We start from the raw sequence: 17,236 nt of genomic DNA, 5'->3' as shown, positions 1-17,236 counted from the left end.
CCTCCCCCGGGGAGCCTCCCCGGCTTCCCCGTAGCCCCCCCCGAAAGCCGCTGGCAGGGCACCCCCAGCTCCCAGCCTCTCCTCCTGGGGGGTTCTCCGGCCTCTGAGCATCCTCGTGGCCTCCGCCCATGCCCTGTGCTGGGGGCAGGCTGCGGGGGGGCGGCCCGGAGATCGGGGCACGATCCCCTCCCTCCCTCGCCCCCTGGCCACCTTCCCATCGATGCAACCCCTGCCTCCCTCCCAGTGAGGGGCTGGGGATGGAGGCTGGGACTCAGCACCCCCAGCACCACTGGGTGCTGCTGTTCTTAGGGCGCTGAGTGGGGCCGTGGGTGCCCTGGGTTTTTGCACCCTCCCCGAGGGCTGTGCCCACGCAGCAGGCAGGAGGGCAGTGGGGTGGCTGCCCCCCGGCCACCTAAGAGGTTTTGCTCACCCACTCACGGGTGCACAGCAGCCAGCAATTAGGAACGGCTCTGGCTCTTTTATCCCGGGATTTTGTGCCCATGTGGGATTAAAGGGCTGAATACATGCTTGTAGCTTCCCCACCAGCCCCAAATCCTCCACTGATTTTCTTTCTGGGGGCACATCAGTGCACGCCGTGACCTATTGATCCCGATCCCCCGCTCGCATCACGTCACTCGGCTGCGGGGCTGCTCGCTGGGGCAGAGCCTGGAGCCTCCGCTCGCCCTCCTGGCACACCAGGAGCCCCTGCACAGCTCTGGGGTCTCCCACCCGGGCTGGGTGTTGGCGCTGACAGCACAAGGCAAGTGCTGGGGGGTGGCCGGGCTGCTCGGGGGTGAGGATGGGGCAGGTGGATGCTCCCCAGATCCCTGGGGTGCAGGGTTTGCGGGTGCTGGGCTGCGGTGCCTCGTGATGAGCTCTGTGGGGTCTCTGCAGGTGGGGACACCACCACTGCCTGCGCCCCTGGCTGAGCCTGGATCACGCTGGCTGTGTCCTTCCTCCTCCTCTTCTTTTTCCTCCTCCTCCTCCTGGGAGAGGTGCTGGGCTGTGGGGCCCAAAACAGGCCTGGAGAAGGACCTACCTGCACCAAGGAGCAGATCAGGATTTCCCTATTTGTTTTTAATTTTTAATATGTTGGGGGGATTTGCCAAGTGCTGCCGGTCGCTCTGTGGTTTGTTCGGAGGCTGGGACCATCCCTGTGCCCAGCCAGGCAGTGCCCAGGTCTCCTGCCCCAGCTCCCACCCCGAACCAAGGGGGGGGAGAGGTGGCAGTCACCCCGTCCTCCAGCTTGTATTTAATTACATGAAGTCCTGCCTGCCTTTATTTGCTCTCGAGATGCTTTCTGGTGCTCGTGCTTTTGCACCCCTGCCATCATGCAGCGATGCATCCACGTGGGGAGCGGTCACTCCTCTCCCAGCTGCGAGCCCCCTGGAGACCCCTTGGTCTTAAACCGAGGGTGTCCTTAACCCAAGAGGGCTCCGACACCCTCAGCAGAGCCGGGGGCTTCCAGGGAAATCCCTTTGCCTACCGGAGGGTTTTTGCACTGCGTCTCCTCCTCGCCTCCTGCGCCAGCTCCGCAGCACTAATCCTCCTAATCTCCCCACATCTCTGGCGTGGCTCATTTTTGTGTGCGAATGCCCTTGAGAGCCGCAAAATTGCAGCTGCTCGGTGAAACGGCGGGCGGCGAGAAACTCCGCCGGAGTGGAAAGCTGGGGCTTGTGTAAACTGCCCCAGTGTTTTGCCTCGGTGCTGGCTCGGGATCAGAGGTGCTGCACAAAGCCGCACCGCACGGCGCGTGGGGGGGACGGGCTCCCAGCCCACTGCTCTGCCCTCCGCCCGCGCCGCTCGCCTGGGCCTGGCAGAGCTGAGCTTCACGTGAGACCCGCGGTTTGGGGTGCTCGCAGCTCCAGCAATCTTTTTGGATGCCTTGGACCGAGCTCTGCCGGTGGGGACACACAATGTGCCCGCTGCCGTGCCCCCTGCACGCTGCCTCCGGATGGTGCCATGCACAGCATGGGCTGCCCAAGCACAGCACCCCCCGTGCCAAGGTTTCATCCCCCTGAGGCTTTTTGCCCACCAAAACGCAGCGTTCATTTTGCTAACGAGCCCTTCTGCTGCTCGGCTGATGCACTGGCCCCTGCTGAGCCCCGTGCCCCACCAGCTCCCAGTGTTAGGTGCAGGTGACACCAGTAGGACAAAATTGGAGCTGGTGGTGCCAAAGAGGGGCACCGGGAATGTGCTCGTGCTCAGGAAGGCTTTGGAGTGCCCCAGGGTCCTGGTGAGAGCAAAAGGCAGAAAAAGGAAAATCCCCCAAAACCCCTCAAGCATCAAGGAGCTGGGGACAGGGCTTGGTCCCTGCTGTGCCGCGGGGCGGGTTGAAACGTGCTCCGAGCGCCGCGGTGGGGGCAGCGGCGTGGCACTATCGATTTAACCGGGGTGAGAAGCTCCTGAGCCACCGCCGCGGGAGGGGAGCGGGAGAGGAGCACGTTTTGTGCAATGCGATTGCATTTTTTGGCAAGCCCTTTTCCGGAGCGGCTCCCACGCCCTGCCGAGCCCTCGCCTCTCCACCCTGCACCGTGCCCGGCACCGCCAGCCCCAGATGAGGGTGGGGGGTGGGCACCAGCCCCCTGAAAGTGGGGCTTGGCTGGGACAGGCGGCTCCTGGCTGCCGCTGTCTGGTCCCCTGCTGACACACCAGTGCCAGGGCTGCCTGTCCCAGCCCATTTCACCCTGTCCTGCCCCATGCCATGCAAGCACACCCGTGGGTAATTTGGGAAAGGATTGGGTCTCAGGGGGTTCAAGCCAGCAGTGAAACATCATGACAGTGGCTTCTCCCTCCCTGTGCACCCCAAAAGTTTGTGTGGCCCCAGCACATCCTGTGGTTCTGAGGCATTTCGGGGACCCAGCTCCCCCATTGAGGTGCTCAGCCCTGGGGGGCTTTTTGGTGGTGTTTCCCAATGCAGAGTTTTCTCCAAGGCTGAAGGACTTTGCTTAGGATGAGGAGGTAGGGGCCAAAATATTTGGAAATTTCTTCCAAAAGCTGAGGCACTCGGTGGAACAAAACAAAAATTTGGATCAGCCAAAAACCTCGTTTATTTTCTGGGTGGAAATTTTTGACAGCCCTGCTCGGAGGAGCCAGCCGAGCCATTTTGTGTCTGTGGGCTTGCAGGGAGTTCCCGTGCGGGGTTGCAGGGCACCGGGACACCTCCGTGCTGCTCCCTCCTGCTGGCTCCCACCTGGGCAGGAATGCAGCCGGTCCCGTTCCTCACTGGCCCAGCACGGGACGAAACCTCGCTCAGCCCCCTTGGAGGCTGCTTTTGCTCCGAAATCACTCCCCAGCCCCGCTGCTCTGAGCCTCCCGTGGGGCTCGCGGCCGCGAGCTGCTGTGGTGCCTGCAGGAGCAAGCTCGGGGATTTACCGAGCTGCAAGAAGCAAATGAAATGAAACAAGTGCATCGCTCCCGTGTGAAGCAGAGCTCCTGCCCTGGCAGCGTGGGTGGTGCTGGGAAGTGGCTTTTTCTGGTTTGAGCCCAAGTGTCACCACGAGAGTTAAATATTGAACAAACATGAATCAAAAGCAAATGCTATCAGCCAAGAAAAACAAAGCAGCGTGTGTAGCTGTGGCTCTGACTCATTTGGCTTGAAAATGCAGCAGGGAATAAATTAAATTCGTCTCTTCCTCGCCCTCTCGGAAAGGAGCAAGGGACCCACCTTGTCACCCGAGCACATTGGGGGGGTGGCTTTGGGTGCAGGGGGACCAGAGGGTGCTGGTGCCACCCGTGCCAGGCACCAAGCGGGCTCTGAGGAGGGGCTGAGGGCTTCTGCACTGGGTTGTGGCCTCAGAGGGGGATGCATGGGGATGGGGGGGAGAGGAGGGGAAATGACTCCGTGTGTGGGGTCCCTTGTGTCCCCTCTGTGTGGTGCTGCAGCCCTGGACCCCAGGGGTGAGCCCTGTGCCTCTGAGCCCTGGAGAAGATGCTGGAAAGGTCAGGCCTTAGATGTGAAAGCCGGGAATTTCCGGGGTGTAACGTTTGCATCTGTGCACACAGGGTGCACCCACGAGCAGCTGCCTCTGATGGGCGAGGGAGATAATGCTCAGCTTCCGCCACTGAGGAAGTGCTGGGTGGACAGGGCAGGGCAGCACCTTGCTCCCCGGCACGTTCTGGGGGGGCCGTGGGTGGGGTGCATCCTGCGGGCACCCTGTGAGGAGGCAGGTGGAGGTGCTGCCCCAGGACACCGGCTGCCTTGGACCACGGGCACCAGGACAGGACCTTGGTGGCATCGCCGTCCCCACGGGCTCTGGGTGCTGTCACAGGGGGGTGACGCTGCCTTTGACAATCCCGACGGGCGAGTTGGGGAGGCCAGCCCGGCCCCGAGCGGCCGCAGCACCCCGACACCCGCTGCGCCCGCCCGCCGAACCGCGCTCCGAGCGGTTTCGGCAAACCCTGCTGCCATCGCCCATCCCCTCCCAGCTGCAGGAACCGGTCCCGGGGAGCATGCCCGGCACCGCCCGGCCCCAAATTGCGACAGCCCTGGGAGCGGCTGCTCACCCCACGCCCCGCCTGGGGTCCCCGGGCTGGGGAGGTCGAGGACCTCAAGCGAACCCCGATGGTGGCACGGCTGTTCCCTGGGTGCCCACCGCTGCCCATACTGGTTTGTAGGGTCAGAGTCCATCTGTCTGCCCGCTGCATGTGGGGCTGCATGAGGCTTGGAGCAAAGCCTGACTTGGCTGGTGGGAAGGGGACTGTCCCCGGGATGTCCCAGGCAGCACAAGGGGACTGTCCCCAGGATGTTCTTGCCAGCCTGGGGAAGTGTTGCAGTGGGATGGCCCTGGGCAGGGTGGAAAATCCCAGGGCAGGTTTTAAGCATTGCCAGGTTGGGTTGGCAGTGAGCAGCCCAGAAGAAGACAGTTCTTTGAACTTCTCATGGACTGGCATTTTTTTTTATTTTTTATTTTTTTTATTTTTTACCAAAAGCTTCTCCCTCTATCTCCTGGCTGCAGGATCTGGGGAGCAGTGGAGGGGGGCAGCAAGGCCAGTGTCAGAGTGACACCACATCCCGCTGGGGACACTGCCTGCCGGGCAGGGACGCAGGGCACCGGGCACATTTCGGTGCCAGGCGTGGCGCCTCTCACCCAGAAACTTCGGGGAGGTTTCCCCTGTGGGTGTAACCCAGGGCACCCCACCGGCCTCCCACCCACACGGGTGCACGGTGACAAAGCCCTGGCAGTGGCGGCTGTCCTGGGCGGGGGATGCACCCTGCCAGGGCACCTGTCCCCGAGCCGGGAGCTGTCAGGCAAGAAAGCTTTTGGCTCGGGCACATCCTGCACAGTCACCCGAAAAGGATGCTGAGCGGGACAAGCCTTTAATTCACCGTCTTTTTCCGGGCTGCTTCGATAGCGCCCGAGAGCAGCACCCGCAGGCTGTCCCCAGGGACCAGCAGCCGCGTTTCCCAGCCCCGGAACTCGCCTGGTCCCGGCCCACGCTGCCCTGGGCTGGGCTGGCTGCGCCTCCCTGCTGGAGGGAGGGGAACAAAATACCTGCATGAGCATCAGGTGGCACGGGGAGGCTCATCTGGGTCTTCTCTGCCTCTTCCTTCCAGTCCCCGGGTGTTTGCTTCCTCAGTTACAACCCAACAACCTTTAATGGGGGGATAAAACACGCAACAATTGTGCCCCGAATAACATAGGTATTGTTATTTATTTATTTTTTTGGCAGTTTGGAAGGAGGTGCTGGGTGCACACATCTGCCCAGCCCTCGTGCAGCTCAGGGACGCCGACAATCGGCTTTAAGGCGCTCGGCGCGCTGAGCACCGTGTGAAACACAGGGTGCCAGCAGTGAAATTACAATGACTGCGTGGCCCAGCGAGCAGCGAAGGGGGCAGCGAGCTGGGGGGGGGGGGCAGCAAAATGCATCCAGCCCGGCTTCTGCAGCACAGGGGTCCTGGCACCCACCCTGTGCTTCTGCTGCTCGTGGACATGCTCGCCATGCCGTGCCGTGCTGTGCCATGCCATGCCGTGCCACCCCATGCCACGCTGAGCACCTCAGCCCCTGGGGAGCCCTCGGGGGGGCTCAGAGCTCCTGGCAGCAGCAGCAGCAGCCGCTGTGGTCAGGGGAGTGAGAGGCATCAGCGGGGTTTATCAGGGGGGAGCAGGCAGAGGGGCGATCACATGGCAGCCCGCTGGGATTAGATGTGGCCGGCGGCAGCTGGGAGCCGCGCCGAGCGCCCGGCCGCCCGCGCTCTGAGCCCATGGCCCGGGGCAGCGGGAGCCGGCAGCGGCAGCCCTAGGGCCCCGGATGATGTCCTACCTGCAGCCCCCTGGCCGCGACCTGGAGCGCTTCGATGGGCTTTCCCTCATCTACTGGTAAGCACCGGGCCGCGCTGGTTGGCTCACTGGTCTTAGGGAGCGGTGTTAAGCCCACGCAGGGATGTGCTCGGTGACCTCGTGGCTTTTTAGGGTTTCATTCCATTTATTTTGGTGGAGGGAGCCCCTCTCCGCAGGGCAGAGGGTTGCGGGGGGATCCTGAAGCCATGGGGCTAGGGCAGGACCAGAGCCTCAGCACCCAGGGGTGATGCTGCCCCTGGGCACCCAGCAGCCAGCACCAGGTGAGGCCGGCACCAGGTGAGGGCAGGGAGGGGATTTATTTTGCATGCAGCAGCTGGGGGGGAGCACCCAGGGCTGCCTGTGGATGCTCATGCTTGTGTTGCAGCCCTAGCACTGGGGTTTCCCACCCAGATGCTTCCTCTCTGTACCTGTGGTGCCGGGCTTGGAGGGAGCGCGCCCGTCCCGTGGGGCAGGTCAGCACCGGTGGCACGGGCAGGGCAGGGCTGGGGGTGGCAGTGACAGCCCCAAACGTTGTGTGAAGGGGGCAGAGCTGCAGTGCTCCCCCTCCAGCCCCCCAGGAAAAGGGGCAGGGGCTCCGGGCAGGTGGCAGGAGCAGGATCTGAGCCTGGTGCTGGGCTGGGTGCGGGGGCCGGGAGCTGGCGGCTGCAGATGTCTATGTAGGGCAGCCGGGAGCCGGCGGGAGCGCCGCCGCAGCCAGGGCCAGGGTTCAGAGCGAGCGGCTTTAGCCGATTAACTGGGGGGTCAGTGGGCCGGATCCAGACCAGCAGGGACTCGCTGGGCTCTTGGGGCCACCCCGAGCTCCCGTGGAGGCTTCTCGGGCTGGCCGAGCCCAGGCGTCCCCCGTGGGGATGGAGAGCCTGCAGGCAGCTGGGACTGTGGATGTTTCTGGGGCACGAGCCGTCTCCTGCTGAAGGAGGTTATTGAGGTGAGGGATGAGGGGTGCTGGGGGGTGCGTGGGGTGGCAGCACCCTGTGGGGGATGTGGGTGGGCTGGTGAGGGCAGTGCCTTGGGGTGATGGCTCCTTCTCCCCCATGAGGCTCCCTGGGGCATTGTGCGGGAGCTGATGCTTCCCTGCTGCTTTTGGGTGTAGAAAAGGCAGAATCCATTGCTGGATGGAAGGTGGTAACATGGGACGGGCTTGACCTTGCAGGGTGAGTCTGGGGGAGTGCTGCCGGCTTGGTGCCACCCCTGGGTTCAGAGGCAGTAGGGCTGCAGTAGGGTGGGGAGCTCGGGGCAGCACAGCTCCCCCGTCCCACAGCACCCCCGGCTCTGTGGGGCTGCCCATCAAGATCAAAATTATTATTATTATTATTTTTCTTCAATCAAAAGCTGTCTTCTCCATGAGAAATCTGCTCGTTCATCGGGGTCTGGGTCCAAACCTTCCCCAGCTTCGTGCCCCTGGCCATGGGGAGCTGTGCGTGGGGCCAGACCGTGCGTGCGGCGAGCTCCGGCTGCGTGGGGCCGGGGCTGGGCTGTCGGGCTCTGCAGCGAGCAGATGGTGGGGAGATAACACCTCCCCAGCCCACCGATAAATATGGCCGCTGATTAAAAGATTAATTTTGCGGAGTTTGGAATAGGGATTTGATACACATGGTGTGGTGGTGGGACATCAGCCGGTGCGGTGGCGGCCCCGGCAGCTCCTCTCTCAGCTCCCTGACCTGGTGCTGATGCTGCCGGCATCTCCCACCTCTCTTTGTTTCTCCAGGGGATGCGAGGGGCTGTAAGCAAGCCCTGCTAAAGATGCTTTGTGTTTGACCATGGGGATGCTTGAGGATGGAGCCAAGCCCTCTGCAAGCTGCTGTTGGCAGCACGGAGCTGCCAGGGCTGCATCTCCTCCAGCATCTGTTGCAGTCGAGGCTCGGTGGCATGACCCGCACCGGGAATCTCTCCCCAAAGGCTTTGCTTTCCCATCTCTCAGCAGCCAGTTGCTTCCCTCCCCTCTTTATTTCTCTCTCCTGTCTTGGGGGTGCGTTGGGGTTCCCTCGGGCTGGTTTCCTGCTGTCCTTCCCCAATTCATTCCCTGCTCCTCTGCACCAGGGGTGGGGGGGGGGTGGCAGTGCTCCACCGCCCGCTCGGCCACCAGCATCCTTCCCCTGCTAATAAGTTTACAACCAGTCCAATCCTATGACCGAGGGGATTTAGCAAGGCAGGCTCATAATCCTGTTAACCCTTTGCAGGTCCCATATGCCTGCAGTAGAGTGGTTGAAGGGTTCCCGCTGGCCTCCGCTTTGCCTTCCAGCTGAAGCTTGGACAAACCTTGTTTTTTTTTTTTTCCTCCTCTGATGAAATTCAGTGTGTTGAGATGCAGCAGGGCTCGTGACCTCCTGTGAGCGTGTGGGTTTGGGGTGGTGAGCTGCTCCTCAGGCCCAGGCTGTGCTTTGCAGCACAAATCCCCGTGCTCCCACCCAGGGGAGCAGCACGTCCTTGTCCCGTGGGTGGTGAGGAAGAGGAAGGCAGGCAGGGTGCCACCGCCACGCCTGCTGCAGCGACAGCGGGGTGAGCTCGTTGCAGCCTCGTGGCATGCATCCCGCTGGCCGGCCAGTGCCTGGGGGCTGGGGCAGGTGCCGGGAGGCCCCGACACAAACATCGTCCCCAGGAAGCTTCGCCAGACCAGGCGGGACCTGGCTGCTGCCTGGAACGGCCTCTCCCTAATTGCTGCAGGACATGGTAATTAGAGAGACCTTTTTGCCCTTCCCTCCACCGAAGCGCTTTGAAGCAGCACGGGGCAAGCTGCATGGCCATGGGGGGAGCTCGGCCCGTGGTCGAGTCCTTCTGGCCTCTTCAAGCCTGCAACCCAACCTGGGTGGGAGCCCCGGGGATGTTCTCCTTGTCAGCTGGAGCCAAGCACAGGGTCTGTCCTGGTGGTGCCTGGCAGCCGTGCCTCACACAGGGGGCTACACGTGCTCAGGGAGAGGAGCATCCCCCCAAAATGCCCCACCTGCACTGCCTCGCTGCTTGTCTTCAGGTGGGGCCAGCTCCCTCTGGAAGCCCCTGCCCGTAGAGGGGAACATCAGGGAGAGTTCACCGAGATGAGTCCCCCATGCTGAAAAGAAACCCGCTGGCCAAGAAGGGTGCGGATGAGTGGGGTGAAGTTCAGGGGAGGGTGGCAGAAGCAGTTGAAGACCTGAGAAGCTGGGCTAGCAGGGGAGCTGCCCCTCCATCTGCCCTCGGGATGGGGGCTGCTGCTGGTTATATCCCCCTGGGGGACGTGGGTTTTCCTCCTCTAAGGCTGAGGCAACGCGTCCTGCCTGGGCTTAAGGCTCTTCCTTCAGCGGGCAGAGGGATCAAGCAGTGAAACATTCTTGGTTTTAGGAACTGCTTGCTTTGCCATCACTGGACAAACAGCCAGGCTTTGATTCCAACAGGGCTGGGCCTGGTGACTGGTGACCCAGCACCACTGGGCTGGGCAAGCCCCCCGGGACCACCTCCCTGCTCTGTGCCTTGGGGCAGGGGATGGAGGAGCCCTGGGGTCTGCCGGGCAAGGGGATGGGGAGGTTGGTGTGAAACCCGGGCCTGGGGAGCTGTGTCAGCACGCTGAGCTCGCAGCAGCCCTACAGCATCCTCCCAGTGCTGGTGGGTGGCTGGGGGCTGTGTGGTGCCTCACAGGGGGCTGCAGGTCCCTGGGGCACTGGGACCTGTCACTGCCCTCCCAGTGCGCCATGGGGGCACCACAGCCCTGGCTGGGACACTGCATGGACCCGTGTGAGCCCTGCCATTGAGGAAATTCTTCACCCTTTTGGTCACAAGCATGTCTTCGTGGAACGCTGCAGCTCTCAAAGCACCCCCAGCTTCCTCCCAGTCTGCTGTTTCAGAGCACTGGGGTTTTTAGCTGCTGGCTGGATCTCGGACTGCCTGGGGCTGAGCTGGGCACCCAGCGGGGAGGCTCCTGCCTTGGGTGGCGGGGGCACCCAGCACCAGGGGGGCACCCAGCACCGGGGGCTGCTTGCAGCTGGGGAGGTTGGGCGCTTCTCCACCAGTAACTTTGGCAGCATGTTTCTGTTCAGGCTTGCCTGTGAACATCCCTGATTTCTTTGAGTTTGCTCAAAACAGCTCCAGGGGCAATATTTATGGAAATGGCGTGGGCGATGCTGTGACGGTGGGCAGCGTGCGATTGCTTCTCAACTTTACAGCAGCTGATTATCTCTTTTTGTTTGATTTGTTATCACCACTTTGTAGCCGATCCTGTAAGCAACGTGGTTGTTGTCTAATCAGATGCAAGCTCCTCTTCAGCCCACGCTAATGTTGTTTTGTCATGAAACAAATGTTGGATCTTCATTAAGCAAGAGCCTGATAGCACCTCTCTGGGGAGCTGCCTGAGCATCCCTCGCTCCCACGGTGGCTCCTGGGCTTGGTGGGACGTGGATCCCACCACGGGCTGCCCTCTCCCATGTCAGACCTTCTTACTGCTGCCTCCTGAAGCCCTTGGACTTCGCTGCTGCTGAAGGACGGCTTTCTGCCTCTCTTTAATTCCCACCTCTTTAATTCCCACCCACACAAACCTGCTCGGATCCCGTCCCTCTGCTAAGCCCTGCAGCGAGGCTCCCTGCTGGCTCGGTGACCTGTCCCCAGGTCTGGCACCTTCGTGCCCTCTCCTTGTCCTGTCCCCGGGCTGACCTGGCCGCAGGATGGGGTGGCTGCAGCCCAGGTTTAGGGTCCCACTGCCCACATCCTGCTCCCTTCTGCCCCTCCTGCCACCTTGCGTCCTCCTGGTGCTTGTGCTGGGCAGGGAAGGGAGGGGGCAGAAGGGAGAAATGTAGAAGGGGCTCAGTGCCCGTGTGCTGCTGCTCCAGAAGGTCCTCCTCAAACTGCAGAGGAGAGGTGGGTAACACACAGCAGAGGATGGCATCTGTTCGTGAGTTTCCAGTAGATGGAAAAGAAATTCTCATTGGTTTTGTTGCATCCCCAACCCACCCCTTCCATCTTGCAGATCCTAATGCTGTTTTCTGCAGTGACAGGGCTGAAATCTGCCCCGGGCAGCAGAGGGAGGCCCTCGAGGCAGCTCGCTCCCCTCTGGCAGCATGCTGCTGGGCCAGGCACAGGGTGGGTTACATCACTGGGATTTGGGAAAAAATCCAAGGACTTTAAAACTTAAAATGTGCTGTCAAGAAAACTGAGGATGGAGAGAAGCAGAAGAGAGAGGACGTCCTTCCCACAGAGCCTGCCTTCATGAAGGGCCCTAAAAGGTCTGCCTTGAAAGTCGAGGAGCTGGTGGCATCAAAACCTGGAAGTCCAGAGGCGCTGGGTCCCTGTAGGTGCTGTTCTCTTGTAGTCTGGGCAGGAGGGGCACAGAGAGGCTTGCATGATGAGGACAAGCTGCTTCTGCTGATCATTGTGCTCTGTGCAGCGATCCTCCTCCCCTCTTTTTTTTTTTTTTTTTTTTTTTTTTCCCCTCCCCAGATGCCTTGGAGAAGGTGTGAGAGCTGGAGGTGTTGGGGAAGGTGCAGGGCGCAGCCAGCCCGTCCTTTGTGTCCTTGTCCCCACAGGAGGTGGTCGCACCGCCTGGGACAGGGCTCTCACAGCTGAGGCTGTGTCCTGTGCTTCTCCCCAGCCCTCCCCATCATCACCTGTTAGAAAAATGCCTCAGGAACATGCCTGACTTGTGCTGGGTTTTGCCCTCGGTGTTTTTTGTCTTGTGGCTCTGCTCTGGAAGCCTTATTGTTGCTTCCACTTTGCTTCAGCCACTCCTGCACGCAAGTAAGCGTTAATTAAAGCTGATGGATGTATCTTCACTCAGCTTTGGATATTATTATTATTGTTATTAGCAAAAAGCTTTTATATAGCAATAATCAATGCCACCAAAACTCACTTTTTCTAGCAGTAGACTAAAATGTGGACGTAAAGCACACGTTTGTAGGCTGTCTGGCCCTGCGATGTTGGTTTGTACCGAATTCATGCTCCTTCCATTCACCTGCTTATTGAGAAATGTGAGTTCTTCCTGGGATCAGAAGCCTGGGCTGTTCTGGGATGCCCAGCTAGGTCCGAACTGAGGGAAGAGCTTGAATGTGTGGTGCATCCCCTTTGCCAGTGGGGTGTTTGCCTTCAGCACCAGTGATATGGGGCAGGATCAGGACCTTGGGGCACGCTGCACGTGGCTTATAAATCTTTCCTGAATGGGAGCAAAAGCTTTAAACTAAAAAAACTTCTGAAGCTATTCTGTTGTGATTTAGGGTTGACTTCTCCTCTAGATAGGATGGATGTTAACAGTCAGGAGCAGCATCAGAGTCTGCTGATTTTCCCAGCACCAGCCTGTTTTGGAGAAAGCAAGGGCCTGAGGGCTTGGAGATAAAACTGAGCCCTGGTCGGGCTGCAGCTCATTGTGGTGCCCAGCCCAACTGGTACAATGCTTCAGGAAGGAGGGGGGTGGCTTTGGGTGCTGCTGGTGGCACTGGGCGGTCTGGTGATGGCTGCTGAAGGATTTGGTCGTGAAGCTGCTGAGCATCCCAGCCCCAAACACGTGCACACACAGGGGTCTGCTCAGCGCTGCAGGCACTGCCCCCTGTGCCACCCCTTTGCCTCATCAGCATTGATTTGGGACAGTTCAGACTGTGAGCCAAGGGGTTAATTCTGTGAATTAATTCATTAGAGAAGTCTCCAAAGACCTCCTAAGGTGTGGGACAGCTCCCCATGGGCAGGGAACAGGCCTGGACGCAGGGCGGCAGTATTGCAAGGAGCTGAATTCACGTGTCTGCCCTGCCACAAAACCTGGCTGTCCTAGGCCGAATGCTTTAGGGTCAGAGACAGGCACGTGGACCTTGGTGGGATGGGTGGGCTGGTGCCCTTCTGAGCAGCAGGGTGCAAGGAGACCCCTGTGGAGCACACCCTTGGGTGCTCTGTACCCCGGGCCTGGTCTGAGGGGTGATGTGAGGGCATCGCTGGGGAGCCCAGTGGGGCTCCCAGTCCCTGGCCCTGTGGCAGACTGGGAAGCAGTGCCGTGCTTCGGCCCCTCTGCTCCTGGTCCCTCTGGCTGAAGCCTTTTCACAGGTGTGGGGCGAGCACCTTGCCCTGGAGGGGTGCCTGTGAGCAAACACCAGAGGTGGCTGTGTTTGGTGTCCAGTAGACATCCTTTAGCTTCAAGAGCAAAACTTGGATAAAGAAATTAGATTTCTAGAGTGCTTTGGCAGCTGAAGGTCTGCTCTGAATTTTTAATGTTTCATATAAACTCCCCAAGATGGAAGTAATTTAAAAAACAAAAGTAAAACAGCAATTAAAACACAGGAGAGCCTTTCACGGTTAGTGTTCTGCAAGTTCCCTGACCCTGGGCAAGGCAGCACGAGGCCCCAGTGAGGGCTCCTGCCCATCAGATTCATCTTCGTGTGGGGGAGAAGTAACATCCAAAGCACCGTGTCCAAACAAACATCTGGCAGAGTCTGCAGCCCTAAGCAAACACATCTGTATCGGGTCCACGGATGAGCTGGACTGGTGTGCACTGATGTTCAGTTATTAAGGTCTGGTCCAATTAACGAGGGTGGCCTGGAGCGTGCAGAGATGCTGTGGGGCAGTATGGGGACGACCCCATTAATGGAGTTGGGCTGTCCCAGGGTGCGGGACGTGTGCTGTCCCACCCAACCTGGTGCTCGTGGCCCAGGAGGACACGATGCCATGTCCCACCTCTGGGGTCACCCCGCTGTGGCTGGGGGCACAAGGGGAAACGGGGCAGAAGAGGCTGTTTAAGGGCAGGTCCTGCTTCTGACCTCCTGATGGCCAGCAGAACAGCTCAACTCGCCTCGCGTTAAGCAGGAAATGCTGTGGGCTGGAAAAGATGCAAAGGAAAAAAAAAAAAAAAACCACAACTAAACCCCTGAGTGCTACAGTCTGTTATTGCTTCCAAAGCTTCGCCAGGGATTTTAAGTCTTTAGGGATGCCAAGGATGCGTGTCCTGCGCTGATCACTGCCTTTCAGCCCTGGAGGGGATGTTCCCAGAAGATGAACAATAGGATGTACCCAGACAACGATCCCATTGTTTTAATTCTGTGTGGGGAGCCCTCCAGGGGGCTGGGGCAGCTCGCTGCCCCTGTGCTCAGGAAGGCGCTCGCAATGGGCAGCATTGGCTCTGCTTGGCTTGCATAAGCTTTAATCTAAAGTTGGAGATGTTTTTAGCTGATCTGTGTTAATGTTGGGTGGAATTAACATGCATACGGGGCGACCACGTGACCCCCGCCCTCCCCGTTTCGCATCGTTTTGACGGATTCCTGCCAAATCGGGGCGGCCGGGCTGGGCTGCCGCTGCCAGCAAGATGCCTGCTGTCTCCGTGCTCTACAAGGGAGCCATCATCATCAGCAGGTGACAGCACGTAGAGGGCCGGGGTGGGGACGTGGGGGGGTCCCAGGCTTCCCCCCAGCACGGGGCTGGGGCTCGTGGGATGGAGGACAAGGTTTGGTGGCACCGGTAGGCACCTGCTTCGCTGCCGCCTCTACCCTCGCCCTGCCTTTCAGCCCAGTTTGAGCTGTTTCTCTTTGCTCATGGTAGAGTTTTCCTTGAGATTCATGCTGAAAATCCCAGGGGGTGGCTGGGGCCAGGCTGGGCTGGCTCCCTGGAAACCCCAAACACCATTTTCTGGCAAAGCAGTGGGGCCGTATGGCTGTCTTGTGTCCTGAACAGCTGAAATGTGGGAATATCGAGGGGGGTGGTTTGTAACACGGATAAAAAGCTTCCAGCCCGAGCTGCAGAGGTGGGCGTTACTGCCCATGGTTGGATGTTGTGAGTGGTGTTTGTATGGCTGGTAAGAGCAGTCTGTGAGGTTCCATCCCGTTTTGCTGTGCTCGGAGGAATGCATCTTGCCCTGCTTCATCGTCCCTTCTCAGCTGCACCCAGTGAAGATCTGGGACCTGATCTTGGTTCAGAAACTCTTTTTCCTCTTGCAAATTAAATTCTAGAATGAAGAGTGTTTTGGGAGACCCCTGCCTGTCTCTGGGCTTGTCGTGCCAAGGTCTTCTGGTCCTCCTGGGGCGACCCTGTGGAGGAGGAGCAATGCCTGGAGTGGGGCTTCCCCAAAGCTGGGTTCCATTAAACCAGATTTAAAAATCAATAGAAGGGAGTGGAGGGAGACTGGCTAAAACAGCAGCTGGGATGTGACTTGGCGTGGGGGAAGCGAAGGTTTGGGTTGCTCTCCTGCCCACTTTGGGAGAAGCTCCCACCCTCAGCCTGGCGGGGCAGAAACTTGGGGCCAGGCCGTAGATCCCCAGTTCTGGCGGGATGGAGATGTGGAAAATGGTCCCTGCCTCCCCGTGGGCCACCCCGCATGTGGTACAGAGCACTTGGAGTAGATGTGGCCTGTTTTTCTTCATTACGGGCTGTTTGTGTCTGTGAAACGGGTTTATTCCCGGGACATTGGTCCTAGCCCTGATCTCACTTCCACCCAGCTGGACAGCTGTCCGGCCCTGTTAATCTGGGGTAATGAATCGCAGGCAGGTCCATCAGCTTTGCTGGGTGGGGAGGATGATGTCCAGCCCCGCACATATTCTCTCGGTTATCTGTATAAACCCTGGGGGGGGGTGGCAGGGGGGATGCTTTTTGCCAGGGTGGGCTTAACACGCAGCCCTGACTCTCAGCCCGAGCCTCCAGGTAGCCCTGCGGGGCCGGAGGCGGCGCTGGCACGCAGGTGGACAGCTCTTTGTCATCACCCACTTCAGGAAGATGCCTCTCCTCTCTCCCCCAGGACACTCATGGGACCGTACGGGATGGATCGAACCATGCATTGCTTTGACTTCTACGACTGTGCCAACGGGCTGGGTGAGTCCTGAGCCCCCTGACGCCCACACTGGGGGAAGTTCCAGCATCCCGCACATCCCCAGGGTCCTTGTCCTGATCTGTCCTCTGTCTGAAGTCCGATTTCTCATGGGAATACCAGTTCTTGTGTCTGCCTGTGCTGAGCTTCTGATAGAACCTTTCACAGCTGGGGGGTTCAAATAAGGTCAAAATCCCAATTAATTCCTGCTGGTGATGAGCAGCTGCAGTGCTGAGGGCTGCACAGGAACCTGGAGCTGGGGCTGAGCAGGGTGGAGGGGAAGGCTTTTCAGAGCTTTCTGCAGATCTTGCTGACTTCTCCAGCTTAACAAAACAAATCCCGTACACTTCCCAAGCCCGTGCTGGTGTCCTGGCTCCCAGAAAGCCCCTGCCAGGTTCTGGAGCCTTCCTGGGGCCTGGGCTCTATGAGGGCAGGTGGGATCCCATCAGAAACCCCGGCCCACAGTAAGAGCACGAGCACAGAGCGAGTCAGCCAACCTTTGTAGGGCACCGGACATCAAAGCACAGAGAGGAGGGTCATAACCATCTGGGTGACCACCTGGGGGCCTGTCCCAGGAATTCCTCCTCCCCAGAGAAACAAGTTCAGGTTTCCTGGCACCACTCGTTAATTAGCGGCTGCTCCCAGCTCTTGGCTAACGGGGCTCTATGCTGCAGTTCCCTGGCTCTCTTCTGATCACCCACTCATAAGGCCCATGGGAACTTGGGGAAGCTCCTTTGCTCTCTGAATATTTTAATCTCAGGGAGCAGTTGTGGCTGAGTTGATGGGATTTTAGCTGTGGGGTTAGATTGGCTCATTAAGGACTGGTCACAGCCCCCCACAAGCTGCTCCGCTGGGTCCCCGCACAGCTCCTCTCCAGCTGCTGGTGCCTGAGGGGCTCTGCAGGGTCTCTCAGACCTCTGCTGGTCTTGAACCATGCTGCAGGAAGGCACAATGATGCAGGAAGGCACAAACACATTCTGGAAAAAAGGCTCCTCTGTGAGCACCTGTGCCTGGTGCCAGCTTCTTCCACCCAGCTGCGGGTGCTTGGCAGGGCAGAATCAGTCTGCTCGGGGCTGGTGAGGCAGGTCAGCGTTTGGCCCTGGCTCTGCTTCTCCGTGGTTTGGTGTGGAAACCCACAAGTGGACCTGGGCAGGAGTTCAAAGGGGTTACCTGGCGGCTCCCAGAATGGAGCTTGGAATTAAAGAATAGC

General features: G+C 59.7%; 1 protein-coding gene across 1 annotated transcript in view; it reads left to right on the top strand.

The window, feature by feature from the left end:
* Window positions 1–6,643: 6,643 nt before the first annotated feature.
* The window catches only part of LOC311445079 (syntaxin-binding protein 4-like), a 39,836-nt gene continuing 29,243 nt past the window's right edge, over window positions 6,644–17,236 (top strand). Inside the window, exons 1-2 of the mRNA XM_084536777.1 lie at window positions 6,644–6,754; window positions 15,958–16,031. Coding sequence (XP_084392903.1) covers window positions 6,693–6,754; window positions 15,958–16,031 — 136 coding nt within the window. The 5' untranslated portion in view covers window positions 6,644–6,692. The remainder of the gene's footprint in view (window positions 6,755–15,957; window positions 16,032–17,236) is intronic.

Source organism: Aythya ferina (assembly GCF_964211825.1).
Source record: "Aythya ferina genome assembly, chromosome: 15".
NCBI classification, from domain to species: Eukaryota; Metazoa; Chordata; class Aves; order Anseriformes; family Anatidae; genus Aythya; species Aythya ferina.
This window is presented reverse-complemented; position numbering and strand designations above follow the sequence as displayed.